We start from the raw sequence: 17,775 nt of genomic DNA on the forward strand, positions 1-17,775 counted from the left end.
AACGTGATACGCCCTTTCAAAGTTTTGTTAGACTACCATTCAGTCCAAAAAACAATCACATGACATTATGTGATGGTGCTTTCAAGCTTCAAATCATCATCATTATTATTTTTTTTACTTTTTTTAACCTCTTGTAACCTTTTCTACCTATAAATTACAATTGTTTTTATTCACTATTTTATTGTAATACTGCTGCCAAATCTGAAAACAGCTAAAACATTAATTTCAAAAGATACATTTGCAAATCGTAACACGAACAATCGTGAATTGACTGTATCGTTACAGTTATTCAGCATTCCTGGTCTGATGCAGAAACACTGAACAATCAGAGCAGGTATAGTGGCCTGTCAGGAACAACTTGCTGAACTTGAGTTAACAACAGGCTGCGGATAAGATTTATGGACCCTCTTTTATGGTGACGACAAACGATCTTCAATAAGTTCCAAGTCTTCTGCGGTGAAACTAAAAGAAAAAGCATTCACAGCTTGTGCTGTGCGATAAGCTAAATGCTCCAATCACGACTCCGTGCTTGTGGTCTACACCTGACATCTGTTTCACATTGTGCGGTTCAGGTCTCCCATCAGAGGCGAGTGTATTTCCTCCATTGTGGATAGCAACGTGCTCCTATCACAACCGGTTCCCTGTATCAATTACCATTATTACTCCTGTCATGTTTATTTTCCCACAGACACATTAGGTTCCCTTGGCTTTGTGCTTTTAAGATTATTCCCCTCTCTCCCTGTACTGTGTGTTGTCCGTGTGTGCGAGACAATCTGTAGTGTGTGTGTGTGTGTGTGTGTGTGTGTGTGTGTGTGTGTGTGTGTGTGTGTGTGTGTGTGTGTGTGTGCGTGTGTTGTTGTTTTTTCTTAAATGAACATGATATCATCCTGAAGCTGACCCAGCTATGGTCCTGGTCTCTGGGTCTTAACCCTGGTCTCCAACTCTCCCTCAGCTTATAATTCATTTCCTTAAGATCAGACACAAAGCACAGGTCACCTTGAAGCCAAGGGACCCCTGTATGTCAGGTCGAAATCTTTTGCCACAAAAAAGTGCTTTGAAATGCAAGTGGTCTGTGTCTGCAAGTTCAATTACCTTTCCATATTTATTTTTACAGAATTGATTAAATTACGGCGGTAGAAATTATCTCATATTTTAAAAGCGACAGTTTTGCTTTCATGACGCGCGCCCTGGTTTTAATGCTAGCTTAGCCCCTGTATCGGATTTATCCAAATATTTTCCTGGTTTCCATGGGTAACCCCTAACTTGACAGTGTGCACCACTCCAACATGTGCTCAAGCCACAGCTGGGGGGGAGGGTGGAGGGTGGGGAGGGGGGGCACGGACGAGACGGGACGGTCAATCTTATCAAATATCCTGAGCATTTCACAGACATTTATGAAAACCATATAAAGGCAGTCACCATGAAGTCTCCGTGCTACCCTGTGTAAATATTATCCCATGCCATAATAAAACTCAAAATGAGAAAAAAGCTATTAAAATGGAAGAGGTGAAAATTCCACATTTCCATTTTAATCGCACTTTCTGTAATTGAACAAATGCCTACCGAGTACATTTAAACGTTATACAACAGCAGCTAAATCAGTCACTTACATACTTTAAAAACACCCCGAGGGCAGACTATAATTTTTTGGGTGATGTTAGACACGTACAGTGCCAAGCTATTTACACAAGCCCCTGATACAGTCGGCAGCAGCGCTGTGCTAGTGACTTGTTGGCATGGTACACTGTTGTTCCAGAATGCACCACCTCCCACCCCCCCACTCCCACCCCTCATGCCCCACACACACACACACACACTGCCTGTGACATCACTGCACGATTATTTGGCAGCCGAGCCAATGCCTGTGTAGTGTGTAATGGAATAAGAGGTCCTTGTGCTGGCCGCAGCGAGCAAAAACACATCTGAAAGCTGTTATCAGGCCCGATGACATCAGCTTCCCTTGGCCAAGACTCCTCTGAGCTCATTGCCTCAGCCCGCCACTCTCTGCACAAGCAAGCAGGCGAACGAGTGAGCAGGGGAGGGAGAGAGAGAGCCAGGGACTGGCTGCATGGGCGAGCGACTGGCTCTTTGGGCCACACAGCTCACATACACACACACACGCTTACGTACTCCCTCTCTCTCTCACACACACACACAGACTTACTGTACATACTCTTTATCTCTCTCTCTCTGTCCCTCTCTCTGTCCCTCTCTCTGTCCCTCTCTCTCTCTCTCTCTCTCTCTCTCTCTCTCTCTCTCTCTCTCTCTCTCTCTCTCTCTCTCACACACACACTCACTCACTCACTCACTCACTCACTCACTCACTCACTCACACACACACACACACACACACACACACACACACACACACACACACACACACACACACACACACACACACACACACACCTGACCACCATCACCACCACTCTACTCTACTACCCCAGAGCCCTGTGTCTGTGCCCAGCAATGCGCTCAGTGCCAGGGGGTTCCGAGCCCGTGCCGACTAGAGCGCCTTGGGAAAACTCCTGCCAAGGCACACCTCAGCTCTGCTCTGCTGCACGGGGTTGGGGGAGCAAGCTGTGGGTGTACTTATGATGAAGAGTACCTCGCTGTGTTCTGGCTCGTTATAAAGCACCTCTTACTTTACAGACCGCTCCCTCTGTCCAAACTCAAAACAGTAAAGTTCCACAGTGTTGATTTAACACTTAGAGAGATCAACACGATGAGTGTTAAGTTCCACTCTCTAAATGTTGAATTAACAATACAATTTACTGTGCACCCTGGTGTGTTGTGAGTTTTACTCTCTCTACATAAATGTCAGAGAGAGCGCCAGAGAGAGAGAGAGAGAGAGAGGGAGAGAGAGAGAGAGAGAGAGAGAGAGAGAGAGAGAGAGAGAGAGAGAGAGACAGAGACAGGGAGAGAGAGAGAGAGAGAGAGAGAGAGAGAGAGAGAGAGAGAGAGAGAGAGAGAGAGAGAGAACAGTGCGGTGGCATGAGGAAGAGAAAACATTAGACAACGCATCAGGAAGATGAATGATTTATATAAAAAAGAAAAATACATAGTGGAAACAAAGACTTCCACCTGCACTGGCCATTACTCATTCAGCCCCTAATATATCAACCCAGACAGGGAGTCATCAGCAAAGTGGAACTGTTTACATGGAAACAAAAAAAACGGGCCAAATGAATGGGTGGTGTACGCAAAAAAAAAATCTAATTTTTCAGGCTTGTCTGCTTTCTTGTCTGCTCTCCTTCGGGATGGTCTAAGCCGACACAGCCAGGGCTGTATTTAATCACTGGCCTTTCACCACACTCTGAAACAGGTGACTTTTGGTGCTCCTTTGGCATTACCCGTTGCCATGAGCACCAACAACACAGCACACAATCCCTCTTGACCAGAACACAGACGCCTCAGACAAAGCTCATTCATTCGTTCATTCACCAAGTGGCCGTTCTATGACAGAGTAGGCCTGTGCTTGGCTTTAAAGGCCACACTTTGTTTTTTCCATCCAACAACTCCGCCTCGGCGGGTGAGGTACTGTTTCAAGTCCCATCATTGAGGTTTGCATGGGAAGGCAGCGAAATTATGACCTTTGCAAAACCAAAAGGTCCTTCACACTGTATACTTTTTTATACCGTGATTGCCACTCGTGGCAAAACAAGAGCAGACATACCAGCAGGGAGCTGGACGGATAAAAGCAACAATTATCAGTCTCATCCTACTGGGCAAGAAACGAGGCGGTTAGAGGCAGAGGAATCTGAAATACTTGCTACACCTGTCCACTCAACCTTAGCTGTGCTGGACAGGGCCGCTGACAGCTTTCGCTGGGCCCAGGACAAACTCATCTGGAAGGGCCCTCTCCCCAATACATTCAAAGTAATGGGAATCCAATTCTGGGCCCCCTATCTCCCTGGGCACAGGACAACATACCCCCCCCCCCCCCCCCCACCCCCCTGTCGCAGGCCTGGTGCTGGAAACAGGCTCATCACTAAAGGACAAAAAAAAAGTAAGGAGGATTTTGTTCGCCGCTTTGGAAATAAACACTTTGCTTTCCTACAAAAATAAACTCTTTCAGGAGAAAAAAAAAAACAACACAGTCTTTTATTTTAGTTTGAAAAGTGTGTGCCTGGAAGCTGCTGCTGGTGGTTGGTGGGGTGTTGTGGCTAATCAAATTAAGTGGGCTTTAAAACCCTTGCCAGCCTTAAAAAATGTGCCGCAAAGTCGCCGGCGGCCCCCTCTGCAGCTGAATGGAGCATGACTGTGTAGTAGGAAATGCTCATTACCGAGTATTCTTGCGCGTCTGGATTTGTGGAATGCAAATGAACTGGGTCTTTACACAGTAAATAAAAACGCTGTGCTTAATCAACACTTAGAGTTGATTTTACATCCTCTACAGTGTATTTGCGCCCAAAATACCCAAGTGTTAAATTAATACTGTTTTTTAAACTGTGTACGATCACCAGTAGCAAAGAAACAGAGAGAGAGAGAGAGAGAGAGAGAGAGAGAGAGAGAGAGAGAGAGAGAGAGAGAGAGAGAGAGAGAGAGAGAGAGAGAGAGCTGCTGGGTATAAGAAACTAAAGTGTGCATCTCCTCTCTCTTTGCCTCCTTCCCTCCTCACTCAGTATACTCTACATATATCCTCCCTTCAGCTGCTGCTGCTGCGCTTAAGAAATAAGCTTCTGGGTACAGTGTGTGTGTGTGTGTGTGTGTGTGTGTGTGTGTGTGTGTGTGTGTGTGTGTGTGTGTGTGTGTGTGTGTGTGTGTGTGTGTGTGTGTGTGTGTGTGTGTGTGTGTGTTTAGAAACAATCATAATTAATTTGGCTTGTAAGAGAAAACCTTACATGGTCTTTATGGAACAGCACTGCATAATAAATATTCTCACGACTAAACTGTGCAATCTGATAAGGTTTTTATGAAAATATTCATAGTAATGACAGTACACAGTGCCATTGTTAATTACACTTTCAGTGTAAATTAGAGTAAATCTAGGCTATGGTAGGCCTATTTATGTATTGTCCTGTCCTGCGTTGAGTAATACAACAAATACATTATTATATTAAACATTCATGTTTACTCCAGCTTGGCTTTAGGCTAGTTGTTTTATTTCATTACCATGCATTGTGCTCAGTGTGCGCAGGAACATTTGGGCTAAAAGAAAGACATCTGAGCACATGGAAAGTTTTAAAATAAAACAAACACAATTTGTGACTTGGCCAAACCAATACTTTCTAACTCAAATCAATAATAACTGTAGTATTTTTTCTCTTTCTCAACAATAGGAAGCACCATACACCACCACACCATAACACAATACAGCCATTTTTTCATCATATATGTTACAAAAACAATTTGCACTTTTTTTCTTTTGCATTTACATCACAAAATGTAAACTGATCGCCACGCAAACACACACGCCACTCTTTCACAGCAGCCTTCAGTAAAAGTTGCTTCAGGTTTTACTAGCACTGCAGTGCACGCATCGCACGGGCGACACATTTCTAGAGTGACAGCTCAGACGGGGCTCCTCAGATGAATGACTGCATGCCTTGTAGATGTGTTTTCGTGTGTAAACACAACAGCCACATGTGGTTTGTGAATGAGCCGTTCCCCTTTATCTGCACTGACATCTGTACACGCTTGTGACCAATGACTAGACGCAGCAGGCTGACAGGCAGCCCTGAACTGGGCCACAGCTGGGCCGGATCTGTTCTGAGCTCAGCTGCTATCTGCTCAAGAGGACTTTATTGTAAAGTAGTATATGTGGAGTAGTTAGTATAGTATCACCTTTTATATGATGCACTGTGTGCACTTTTAAAGACCTGCTTTACACTGCATTGTTCTGTATAATAGTAACAAAGGTTTTCTATTCTATTTGGGCAATCTATAATATTCCACCTGATGTCTTTTCTTGTCTGGTAGAGTTGAGTCTCTGCTCTGCTGTGCTAAGCATGCAATTGTCCGTTAAAAAAATTGGCCCTGAGCATTGAACACGAGGATAGGGAGGGAAATGTTGGCGTAAAAAAGGTACAAGCTGTAAGCAAGGGACAACTGTGAAAAGAATCAAAAAACAACATCATAAATCAGGTACAGATGTTGAGAAAACTGCAGTAACTTACAGTGGACAAGCACGTATGTCATCGTGAAACACAATCAACTGCCATTTCCAACAATCAATCACTGCCATTTCCAAATCAGCTGAGGAGGACCATCATCATCCGTCATCACAAAACCTCCTCACCAAGTCCATGGTCAAGAGGTTGAGCAAAGGAAGAGAGAGAGAGAGAGATAGAGAGAGAGAGAGAGAGAGAGAGAGAGAGAGAGAGAGAGAGAGAGAGAGAGAGAGAGAGAGAGAGAGAGAGAGATTGCCTGAGCATGTGTGATGTTGACGCACGCGATGAAGCAAGTGTCTTCTTAACAGGAAAGGACGCCCCGGCACTTATGTGCTTTTGCTCAACTCCTGTTGTGCAAGATTACAGGGTGGATGGCAGAGGAAAAAACAGAAGATTCCCCGTACAGAGCTCTGCCCTCACCTCCAGGAAAGCCAGGACAGAGGAGTGGGTTTACAGACAATACTATAGTGTTGATTTCACACTTAGGCAGTAAGTGGGACGCAATCTGGCCAGATCTGTTCCAAGCTCAGCTGCTATATCACACTTTGAGTGTTAAATTCAACTAAGTATAGCATAACACTGTGAAATTTAATAGTAGGCCTATATGTATGTTTTTGAGTGTTCTAAACTCAGAGGTAAGAAAAGGAATGGCTAACGTGAGTTGAGCAACTGTCTAGCCCATGCCTGCTGGTTTTGTAAAAGCAGACTTTCACACAGACGTATGCACTGGATGCATCATCCCATCCTCACCAGCCACTCACTGCATCACGTCTCCTCACCACCTAGCACACGCACATAGGCTACGCAAGCGAACACACACACACACACACACACACACACACACACACACACACACACACACACACACACACACACACACACACACACACACACACACACACACACACACACACACACACACAAGATGTGTCAATCACCAAATATGGAAATTCTCTCACAAAACATTGTGCATAAAAATATATATACTGTAGTATCAGATGAGTTCTTGCAGTTCTTGATGAGAAAATGCACAAGATACATGTCGCATGAAAATTCTATTGCTAGGCTAGACGGTTGGTTATAACAGGAAAATGAGCACCTCTGCATTGACCCAAGGCGCTACCACCATGACTAATTATTAGACACTGACAAAGCAGTGTGACTTTGTGAAATGAAGGTAATTCCTGGTGTAGGTGGAATTTACAGTAATTATATGTCAACAGAGAAATGCAAATGAACATGAGATATAGGCTGCCCTGAAATAGCTCCACTAAGAGGTTAATCCCTGCCTTCCCGTAGGCCTAGACTAGTGTAATTTGTAAAATTGTGAGGATTGAGCAGTTTAGTGCAGGCTACAGATTATTTTTTATAGACCTGTCAAAAGTTATCTTCTTTCTTCTGACAATAGGCTATCACTCACACTTAGGCCATATGTTTAATTGAGGACAATCTTGCTGGCAAAGGCTGTTGATTTATTTGTTTTATTTTAATTTAGGTCTATCTCACAAGATTACATTTTTTTTTTTAAATAGTAGCCTAATCTAGCTGTGTGCCATTACAGTATGCACACAGCAAGAAATCCCTGGGTGGGTAAATTCCATGTCACAAATCAAAGCAAAACGATGGCAAACCCATTGCTCATCCAATTCAATGTGTTCCTACTTGTGGTTAGTCGTGATTCTGACATGTAACCCACTAACTCACATTACATTTTTATGCAGTGTCAGACTGCCCCCCTGTGGCTCAAATTTGTTATGCAATGTCTGAATGCTCCATGATTTCATCTAGGCCTACAGCTGAGGGGTTTAAGTAAAACTGTGCACACAACTAGGCTACTGGCAAAAATTTGCCTAGTTTTTCCATTTCTGAAATTAATATATTTTACATCATGTTTCACATCTCATTAAACCATCTCTGTCTGAACGGTATTACCGCAGAACTTTCAGAAAGGGGCTGTATCCTACTGTAGCCTACCTGTTTTCCTTATTCATGGATGTCATGGATAGCCTACCTGAGGTCTTTTACAGTTGTCTCCATGCGCGTGCTTCCCCGCGCACAGCCTTCCATCCACTTTGCCAACATAATTTCAAGACATGACAGCTTTACATTTAATTTAGGTGGGTGGAATTGCTATCACTTGCCGTAGATTGCATGAAAACGACACGAATAAAGTAACCCTGAAAAGTGTGACAGAATAACTTTCTTCAAACTAATGTAACTATTTTTATTTACATCCGACAGCATGTCATATGAAAATCTGTAACATACACAGACCAATCGAGGCGCAGAAAGATTATCATGTGACTTCAATCGAAGCCGTTTCAGCCATCTTGGATACTGGATTGCATATTGCACCTCTTGAGGACAAGTAAATAAAATGTGAGATAGGAAAAGGACATCGTTGCATGAGGGTTGTCATCCTTTGATTGCCCCGTGCACGACGACAAAATGGTTCAGTCTTGCTCGGCGTACGGATGTAAAAATAGATACCACAAAGACAAAAATATATCTTTCCACAAGTAAGTCAAACTCGTGGTCACTTGGTGTCTAGCTAATGTTCTGCTGCTCCTGCTAGTACAGTGCTGTGATCTTTCCTCTAACATCCTCTTGTGGCCAGCTTAACTTTTTGTGCCTCCGTGGGACACATAGAAAACATTCTAAAGTGGAGATGTCTTGATCTCTGACGCCTAACCTAAGTGCGCTCTCTTTCTCGACGTGGTGCTCATGCACAGCAGATATCAAGGCTTGTATTCTATTTTGTGATATGCAGGTCGGAAACTCGTGTTGTCATGTTGTCAACTTGTCAGCCTTCCAAATAGGCTAAGCATGTTTATGCTTTGTTCTTGCTGTCCATCACTAAGCTTTTTCTCAATCACCGAATCTGCTAAAATTATCAAGAGTGCCTGATTCGTGCCTCCCTCAATCAATCGCCTGATTCGTTTACATGGTGTTGACACCAGAATTTGTGTGGTGATGAAACCGAGCCCTGATGTTTTTTTTCTCTCAGACCTTCAGTGATGTGTTTTCATGTCCCTTACATGCATGCATATCCTTAGATTTCCCCTCGCCAGACCAGACGTTTGCGGAAAATGGGTTGCTGCGATGAGGAGGAACAACTTCAAACCTACAAAATACAGCAACATCTGCTCCCAGCACTTCACCAAAGACTGCTTCAAACGTGAATGCAACAACCGGGTACTGAAGGAGAATGCAGTGCCCTCTCTCTTCAGCTTCAGTAAAATCCAGGTTAAGGTAATATTGCCCATTATTGCATATCACTGCAGCTGCACACTTCAGTGAAATCCTGAAGTATCTCAAGAGTATAGTTTCTTACTATAGTGTTTTAATGTACCTGTGCTTTGAGAAAGCATGTTCGGTCCTGGACCTGGGTCAGATGCATACACAACATCATGCACAAAAGCTCTTCTGAGGTCCGATGCAATACAAATAGTTCAAAGGGATGTGGGACAGGTAACAGTAGGGTTGCCAACCGTCCCTTGAAATACGGAATCGTCCTGTATTTAGAGATAAAAGTACGGGTTCCGTATTGAACTGAAACGGGACACGGGACGTTAGAATGCAGGAAATTACATCTAAGAAATGCAAAATTTTCTGGGGGACGACCCCCAGACCCCCGGCACGATGAAGTGTCCCGTATTTTTTTCATTGACAGTTGGCAACCCTAGGTAACAGGGTCCCAAGTTCAGTCAGCCATTTCCAAGACGACGCGTGTTAATAAGAAGGACCTTCTATGTACTGCTGCTTACAGTGTTCTCTGATACCCTCCACAGCCAGATCCCGTGCAACAGACTCAACCTTCAGAAGAGGTGGACTGCACCCTCTCTCCCAACACCACCTTACCAGAGACCCAGGAGGAGGAGGATGGGCAGTCTCTTGTTCCCCAACCTCCTCCACCCTGTGACCCTGAAGCCACGTCACCAGGACCCCCTGGACTGACCACCACCACAACAGCAATTGCTCTGGCTGTGGAGAGCAGACGGGAGGAGAACGACGACGAAGAGGCTGAGGCGACAGAGAGCCCGGACAGCCCGGTGAGCCTGGCGAGCCTGCAGCCGGCCAACACGTCCATCTCCTGCGACCACAACTACACGGTGGAGGACTCCCTGCAACAGAAGAGGCGCATCGAGCAGCTGGAGGAACAAGTCGAGCGTCTTCAGGTATAGCGTCTCTTTTTAAAAATGTTAACTAATTTATGTTCTTAAGGTGCTGTTTCCACACAGATATGTTTGAAAAAGCATTGGTTTTGGCCTTCCGTTAAAACGTAAACAAAGTTTTGAAATCCACATATCAACAATCCAGCTTTAAAAAATATCCCATTTAGGGGAATAAACCGTGCATGTTGCAATCAAGTTTTTATTTTTATCCATATGCTGGGTTTACACATGAACAGGAGAAAAAAATATCCAAATTTATAAATATCCAGCTATGTGGAAACAGCACCTTGGAAGCAGTAGAACCAAAGATTATCTAATTCTAATGCATTTAGATCGTCTCTGGTAGAACTCTATTGTCCCCAGGGAACAATTGTGTTTGCAGCACAAATGCTGGCACCAGACGTGAGACACACATTTATTTCACTTGCTTTTATTATTCATCTCTCCATCTATTTATTTATATATCTATATTTATACTCTTGCTTTCTCTACTTAATGTTTCTTACTACTTGTTTTTACCCTTTCATTTTTTATGCTTCATATTCAATTTCATCTGCTGTGATTTTGTGTTTTCATTTTTATTTTTATTTTTATTTTTGTGAAGCACGTTGAACTCTGTGTATGAAATGTACCGTACAAATGAATTTGCCTTTCCTTGCCCTGCCTTTCCTTGCCTTGCAGAAGAAGCTGAAGACGGCTCAGCAGCGGTGCCGGCGGCAGGAGCGGCAGCTGACGAGGCTGAAGGCTGTGGGCGGCCTCCAGAAGCAGGCCAAGGACCTGGCCCTGGGAGGGGAGAGCTACGTCATCCTGCCCAAGGAGCTCTACGACGCCCTCAAGGGCATCGAGGAGGCCAGCACGGACTCACACCTGTGAGGTACTGGTGGTGGTGGAGAGGGTGGGACATGGCAGAAGCCACCTGAGGAAACCTGCACACATACAGGCTACATTTCGGTATCCGTGTTTCCTCCTTGTACCTCTGTTTTGCCCCTGGAACTGTATCGCGGCCTCAAGGGCATTGAGGAGGCTAGCACAGACTCTTACCTGTGAGGTGGAACTGGAGAGGAGAAGCCACCTGCCGACGGGATACATGTCAATATCCCTCCTCCGATCGTTTCCTCGTGCCTTGGTTTTACCCCTTGCCGACACACTGACATGGTGAAGGCAATCGAGGAGGCCAGTATGGAATCACACCCATGAGATGGAGAGAGAGGGGGCGAGGGGAGAGGAGAAGCCACCTGAGGAAACCTGCACACGTACAGACTACATATCAATATCACTCCTGCTTTTGTTTCCTCATGCCTCGGTTTTGCCCCTGGAGCTGTACGATGTGCGGAAGGGAATTGAGGAGGCTGCCATGGACTGACACCTGTGAGGTGGTGGTGGGATATATCTTGTATCTTGCATCTTGAGATGAGGTGAGATTCGAAGCCACCTGAGAAAGCCTGCACAGATTTGGGGTATGTGTCCTCATCCCTTTGTCCTGTCGTTTAAATTTCTCCATTCTTGTGCCTCTGTGTTGCCCCCATGGAGGAAACAGAGAAGGAATTGAGGGAAGATGGAGCTTTCAGGCACAAGGCCAGAGACCCACAGAAAGCAACTGGAGGAGACTGTATTGATACATTCGTAAACTGCCTGCCAGTGAACTCTTCTCTCTCTTCTCTCTCTCTCACTCACACGCACACCTACAGCTAGAGCTATCTCAGAGTACATGCCTGCCCAAGGAGCCGCACCAAGGGAATGGAGGCCACCACAGAGGACTCACTCCGGTGAAGTGAGGTGGTAGAGATGAGTTCAATCACCTGAGGAAACTGCACACGTGCAGTCGCATAAGGCACACTTACTGGCTGCCACTTGAGAAAACCTCCACATGTTCACAGTCACACAAGGCACATGTACTCAACCCGCTGCCAGTCAACCCTCAATGATGACCCCTCCCACACCTGAGGATATCTGCACGACATATTCACAAAAGACACGCATACCTGCTGCCAATTAACACACACACAAACATTTACACTTACACTTATCCCCATCTTTCACTCACTGTGAAAGGAAAGACGGCAGCGTTTATTTGCACAACTGTCTTGTTCAGTGAGCAAGGCAACAATGACAGTCAGTCCAGTCAAGCATTATGTTCTTTTTTCCACATTTTTTGTTCCCCATGCGTTAAACTTTTTAAAATTCTCTCTAAAACTATTCAACACTCAACTTTCCTCCACCACGTATACTGGCTGGTGTGGATCTTCAGTATTCGATTCCCATGAGTGTAGGTGTATCTGCGGGGTGAGTAGAAGAGATGATCACATAGGCCTGAGATATGCTTGCTGCAGGAGACGTGCACGAAGTCGTTGCCAACGCTTATGTGATGTAAATTTTGTGCGTGGAAGGTACACAACGTACGCGTGATGCAATATTGATGCAATATTGACAACCATGCCGGCTGATTTTTCCAAACCTTCACGCTGAGCTCACTACAGTCAAATAATGTTGGAGAATATGAATGAAAAGCCCCGTTGGCTATCTGCGCCTAGCCAGGCCACGCCCTCCTAGTGACACACAACACCTTCAGCGTTGCTTCTAGTCAGGCTAGGAGCAATACAAATATCGTTTCTTAGCTCCAGAAAAATTGGGGAACTCCACCCACTTTGTCATGAAGCAAACAACCAGTAGCAAACCAAGGGAGGCGGGTCAACCGTGCCGTTTGGGAAATGGTCATTGTTACGCTCTTGGTCAGACCATTTCTCGAAAAGATTTTGAAAGTCGGTGGTGATCATCTAATCTGCCCCTAGATGATACCTCCGGTATGGTGCACATCGTGCACACAGTTCTCTTTATAGTTCTGTAACAAGTATGTGCTCTCGGTCATACGCAGTTGTGCACGTAAGTTGCATCACACAGCAAACATATGTCAGGCCTTACACTGCAGATTGGATAGAAAGATGAGGTACAAACTTGGGGTTTACAAGTACCAGAGCTGGCGGAAAATAGCTGGTTTGAGATTAAGGCTTGGCTGTACAGGAGCAGATTTCGACAACATACAGATACTACATGTAGAAAACTAACCTCCCAGCACACAGTCAGGTAAATTGGTTGAAGTCTTTTCCATAAGTCTTTTTTATTTTATTTTTTTAAATCAAGACAGATACCATGTGCATAGTATCAGTTGTAGCTACAGTACAGTTGGGAACTTCCCAAAATCCAAGAACCCACAATCTTCTTGTCTACAAAAAGTCCCAAACATGCACTTAAGGATTACTAGGGTTTTAACATGCAATGTGCAAAGCATATTGCCATTACATTACATTACATTACACTTGGCTGACACTTTTATTTGTTATTATTTAAAGAGTATTGGTTACAGTCCCCAGAGCAATGTGGGATTAGGTGCCTTGCTCAAGAGCTCTTCAGCTATGGATGGAGGTGTAGGGGGAGAGGTAAGGGTATATTTGAATGTGCAACCCTCTGATCTTAAGACCACTGCCCTAACCTGTAGGCCACGGTTGGCCACCCTTGGCATACGTTCATACCCAGCCTGATCCTGCCCAGACTGCCTGTGACACTACATTATATTTTGAGTTCAAGACAGTTCGCCAGACCTGTCTGTTCTTAATTTTACCTGTTCAAGAAAAACACACACCAATAAGAAAGGAATACTACACATACATAATTGAATCAGTGGTCTGATTCAGATTTTTTGCTGTCCAGTAGCATACAGATGAACTACATGTCTCTCCAATAATGCTGGCTCTGAGAACAGTTATGTGTCTATTAGCTCTTTCTTACACCAAGCTGTGTCTACAAGCTTGATGCAATAGCCAGGCTGTAGTATAGCCATCGCAGGGGAACCAGTCAGGTTATGGCAGCATGGATGAGTGATGATCAGCATATCACCTTTCTTTTTTTCATGTGCTGCAGTCAGCTTTATTTCCTTAGAATTTCGGTCTGGGAATCTTCCTTTTTAAACTTTTTTTTTATTTTTTTTATTTTATTTTTTGATAGTACAGTGAAGTTATACAGGAAACAAGTGGGGAGGGAGAGATGGCGAAGTGTTGGCACATGACCTGGGCCGGAATCGAACCCAGGTCGCTGGCATAGCAGAGCCACAGTAGGGCCAAAATATGTTTTTTTATTAAGATAGGACAGTCGGAGGTGGTGACGGGAAATGAGTGGGAGAGAGAAGGGGAAGGATTATCTCGGGTCAGCATCGAACCCATGTCCCCGGCTTTATGGGACAGAGCCTTAGCTGAACCATGCCGCCCTCTTATGGGGTTAATCTTTACTTTTCTTTTTTTAGGGCTTTTTTGCCTTTATTTTTGACAGGACAGTGGAGGAGAGAGAGGAAATAACCGGGGAGAGAGAGATGGGGAAGGATCCGCAAATGACCTGGGCTGGAACCAAACTTGGGTCGCCGGCATAGTATTCCTGTGCCCTACCTATAGGCCAATCTTCTTGACTGTTTTTGCTCATCTGTTTTTGCTGCCAGGCCTCTTGGGCAAAACCTGGACAGTGTTTAAAGATAAGTGGCAAGTGGGCTCCCAGATCTCTGCCTTGTTTTTTTTGTTTTTTGTTTTTATTCCCTTTTGTAAGAACACGTTTCTTCTCATAGGAATTCCAGCTCTGCACTTGTGGTGAGTGGTCAGCTCCAGTCCGACATCTTCTGTCGGGGCAGTAGCTAATCAGAAAGTGTTCAGGATGCACAAATGCCCCATCTCTGGTGTCAGGGCTTGCATGCCCCCCAATTTCTGGTGATGCACACCCTGGCTTTGGCACTTTGATAAGCTCTTCTACAGTAAGAGCTAAACTGTCCTTTTTACTTGAATGAAAATAAGGATCACTTTACATTAAATATTCATTGATTTTAATGAAATCTCTACTGCCAACAGCTTTTCGGATCACTTTTTATGTGTTTTTATTTGTCTTCGCTGTTGTGGGCTAACACACACACATCCTGTTTGATGGTGAATTGTGTTTAGACAACCAAGCAGGTGCACCAAGATGGCTGCATCAATGCAGTATGAATCTTGACATGCATAACTCGTCACAAGTGGAGGAGATGTTGGGGAGAAGATGACGACTTTAATCTGTTAGTTATGAGCCCTTGGCTTGCAAATCACTGTCCTTCTTTCCTTCCGGACTATGGACATGTGAGGAGAGCCTCAAAGTGTTAATTCACCATCTTGCAATTCAGAAGTTGTTCTCTCATTTGTAATCAAGATATTGAACGGGGGAAAATCCACCAAATAGCACTGTGGGCAGGCCTGAAATTTCGTCATTTTAGGGGCAAGGCCACTGGACAGGGCATCAGAGAGGGCATCAAGGCCACTGTGGCTTTATGGCAGATATTTTTTCAAGGACACAAGGCCAAAGTGGGAGGGCACGAGGGCCATGGCCCTCGCAAAATTCCTGCCCTGACTGTGGGGCTTCTTGACAATGGAGAAACTGAGTGGCACTGAAACAGTAAGGCGGAGACCACAGGAAAGGATGAAGAAGCGATTTGAATTCATTGTGTCTTTATTCAGTAATTAATCAGAGATTCATTGAAGGAGGATTGCATCGATGCTGTACTCTCAGTGCTGTTAAACGTTTACCAAAAAGCCTTTTGGCATGTTTTTTTTGTTTGTTGTTTGTTTGTTTTTTAACATGTCATATGATGGTTTAAAAGAAATAATGTATTTCACATGACACTTTAGAAACATGTTGAAAATTACACATCTTTTTTGTTGTTGCTTGGATCATATTGTCAGTGTCGGTTTGGTGGAGTACTGGTCCAATATGAATGGATCATTGGAACTGCAACATTTACCTGTTTGATTCAACAATTCAGTAGTGAAGACATCTATTATGTTACTATAGATTTCCATTATGCACATACAGCAGCTTATGGAAATGTGACTAATCTAGTAGGCAGTGTAATGTTTAATATGACTGGAAAACTTGATCTGAGAGCTCTTTTGAATGTGACTTGTTTTGTTAAGGGCTTCATGTGACATCTGTTGTCCTTGTGTAAAATTATTTATTATTCCTTACGATCACTTCCTTTCTCTTCAGCTGACCAACAAAAGCCATACTTACAAACAAAACACACTTGAACATGAGCCTTTGTTTTTTAAAAGGATGTTTTTTTTCTTCTCCTTTGTGGAAATGTAGTTGCCTTACACTATGCCCATGCAATCGTTGTGTATACAGACTGAACACGTTCCCTGCTGTCTTTTTAAACAATAACGCCCTACAATCTGCTCTGCTCCTGACTGAATACAAGTCATCCATCTACTCAGTGTTGGGTAGAATGTAAACATTTTTTGTAACCACTGTTTTACCACAAAAAAAACACCTGTACCGACTGTTGCGAGTTCAGAAAATGTAATTATCTAAGCAGAATCAACCTGGACACTCATACTTGCATCATTAGTTGTGAAAATGGTCACTGAATTTAAGACAAGTAGCCTACAGTATGTGAATTCATGTGTAATAAAGGATTTACTTGATTCTACTTTGAGGGATTAATGAACATAACCCCTCATGGCAACAAATGCAATTTCCCCATGTCTCCAGGCGCTGAAAAATTCACATGTTAAACACAGTGGTAATAGTACCCAAACATACTTTAATATGGATGTTGTATGTTTGGATGCTAGCCTGATAAACCAGACTAAATGTGGATGTCTAATTTAGACCCGTAGACAAAACATTTTGCCGTCCAGCGGGTGGCGCTGGTTCACCAGGCTATTTGGATGCAGATTGATGTCAACAATAAACATGTTTGTCTCCACCAGCCGTGTTTCGTTGTTGTTGTGATACTCGAGTACAGCCACACGATGGCGACGTTTGACAGCTTATGGCGCGTGAGTTAATTTAGTACATTTTTGGTTAATGTGTTTACTATTTTTGTCAATGACGCGCATGATGTGTGTGGTGTTTAAATTGATGAAAAATAAATAATAAAAAGCACTAGATTTCTTCTAGAACTACTCTCCAAATCCCATTTCTCACATCTGATTGGAGAGCTGCTGAGCGGCGGAAGTGCCCTCATTGGCTGTTGTGATGTGATTTGTGCGGTCCCTCGAACAGTCGCAGATAGATGGTAAGCGGGAGCCGAAAGGATTGGGATAGGATTCTGTATGGGACAGAACTAGTGGATACAAGTGAGCTAAGGTAAGGGTTTTTCAGTTATATTTCCATATCGCTCTCATGGCCATGTTCATTGATTTTGAGAATAGTGCGTGGTGCTTGTCAAAACTGTAAAGTAGGGCATTGTTTGTAATTTAACAACTCTACCTCAGTGGTAGAGCGATAATTATGCGACTTTCTGTCGCCATGCCCAGGTAGGCTAGTCAAAAGTAGTTTTGACGCTGCCCTTTACGCCAAAAAGCAGTGCGATAAGAATAGATTCACTTCTGTGTTTACCATGCCTGCTGGGAAGGAGAACGTCTGCCTTTATGAATTCTGCACCGAGTGCGTAGTCGCGTTGTGAGCAGCAGGGGAACATG

At 44.1% G+C, this 17,775-nt stretch overlaps 2 protein-coding genes across 2 annotated transcripts in view; both read left to right on the forward strand.

Moving 5' to 3' along the window:
* The first annotated feature begins 8,452 nt into the window (after positions 1–8,452).
* Positions 8,453–16,773, forward strand: thap1 (THAP domain containing, apoptosis associated protein 1). The gene is made up of 4 exons (XM_063210984.1): positions 8,453–8,632; positions 9,170–9,365; positions 9,905–10,291; positions 10,970–16,773. Exons 1-4 carry the CDS (start codon positions 8,562–8,564, stop codon positions 11,159–11,161), a joined length of 846 nt encoding a protein of 281 aa, XP_063067054.1. The 5' UTR covers positions 8,453–8,561; the 3' UTR covers positions 11,162–16,773.
* Positions 16,774–17,360: 587 nt separating this feature from the next.
* Positions 17,361–17,775, forward strand: part of LOC134458578 (MOB kinase activator 3B) — a 46,643-nt gene continuing 46,228 nt past the window's right edge. The window contains exon 1 of the mRNA XM_063210985.1: positions 17,361–17,440. The gene's annotated coding sequence lies outside the window, so the exon portion shown is untranslated. The remainder of the gene's footprint in view (positions 17,441–17,775) is intronic.

Source organism: Engraulis encrasicolus, chromosome 11 (genome assembly GCF_034702125.1).
Source record: "Engraulis encrasicolus isolate BLACKSEA-1 chromosome 11, IST_EnEncr_1.0, whole genome shotgun sequence".
Classification (NCBI taxonomy): Eukaryota; Metazoa; Chordata; class Actinopteri; order Clupeiformes; family Engraulidae; genus Engraulis; species Engraulis encrasicolus.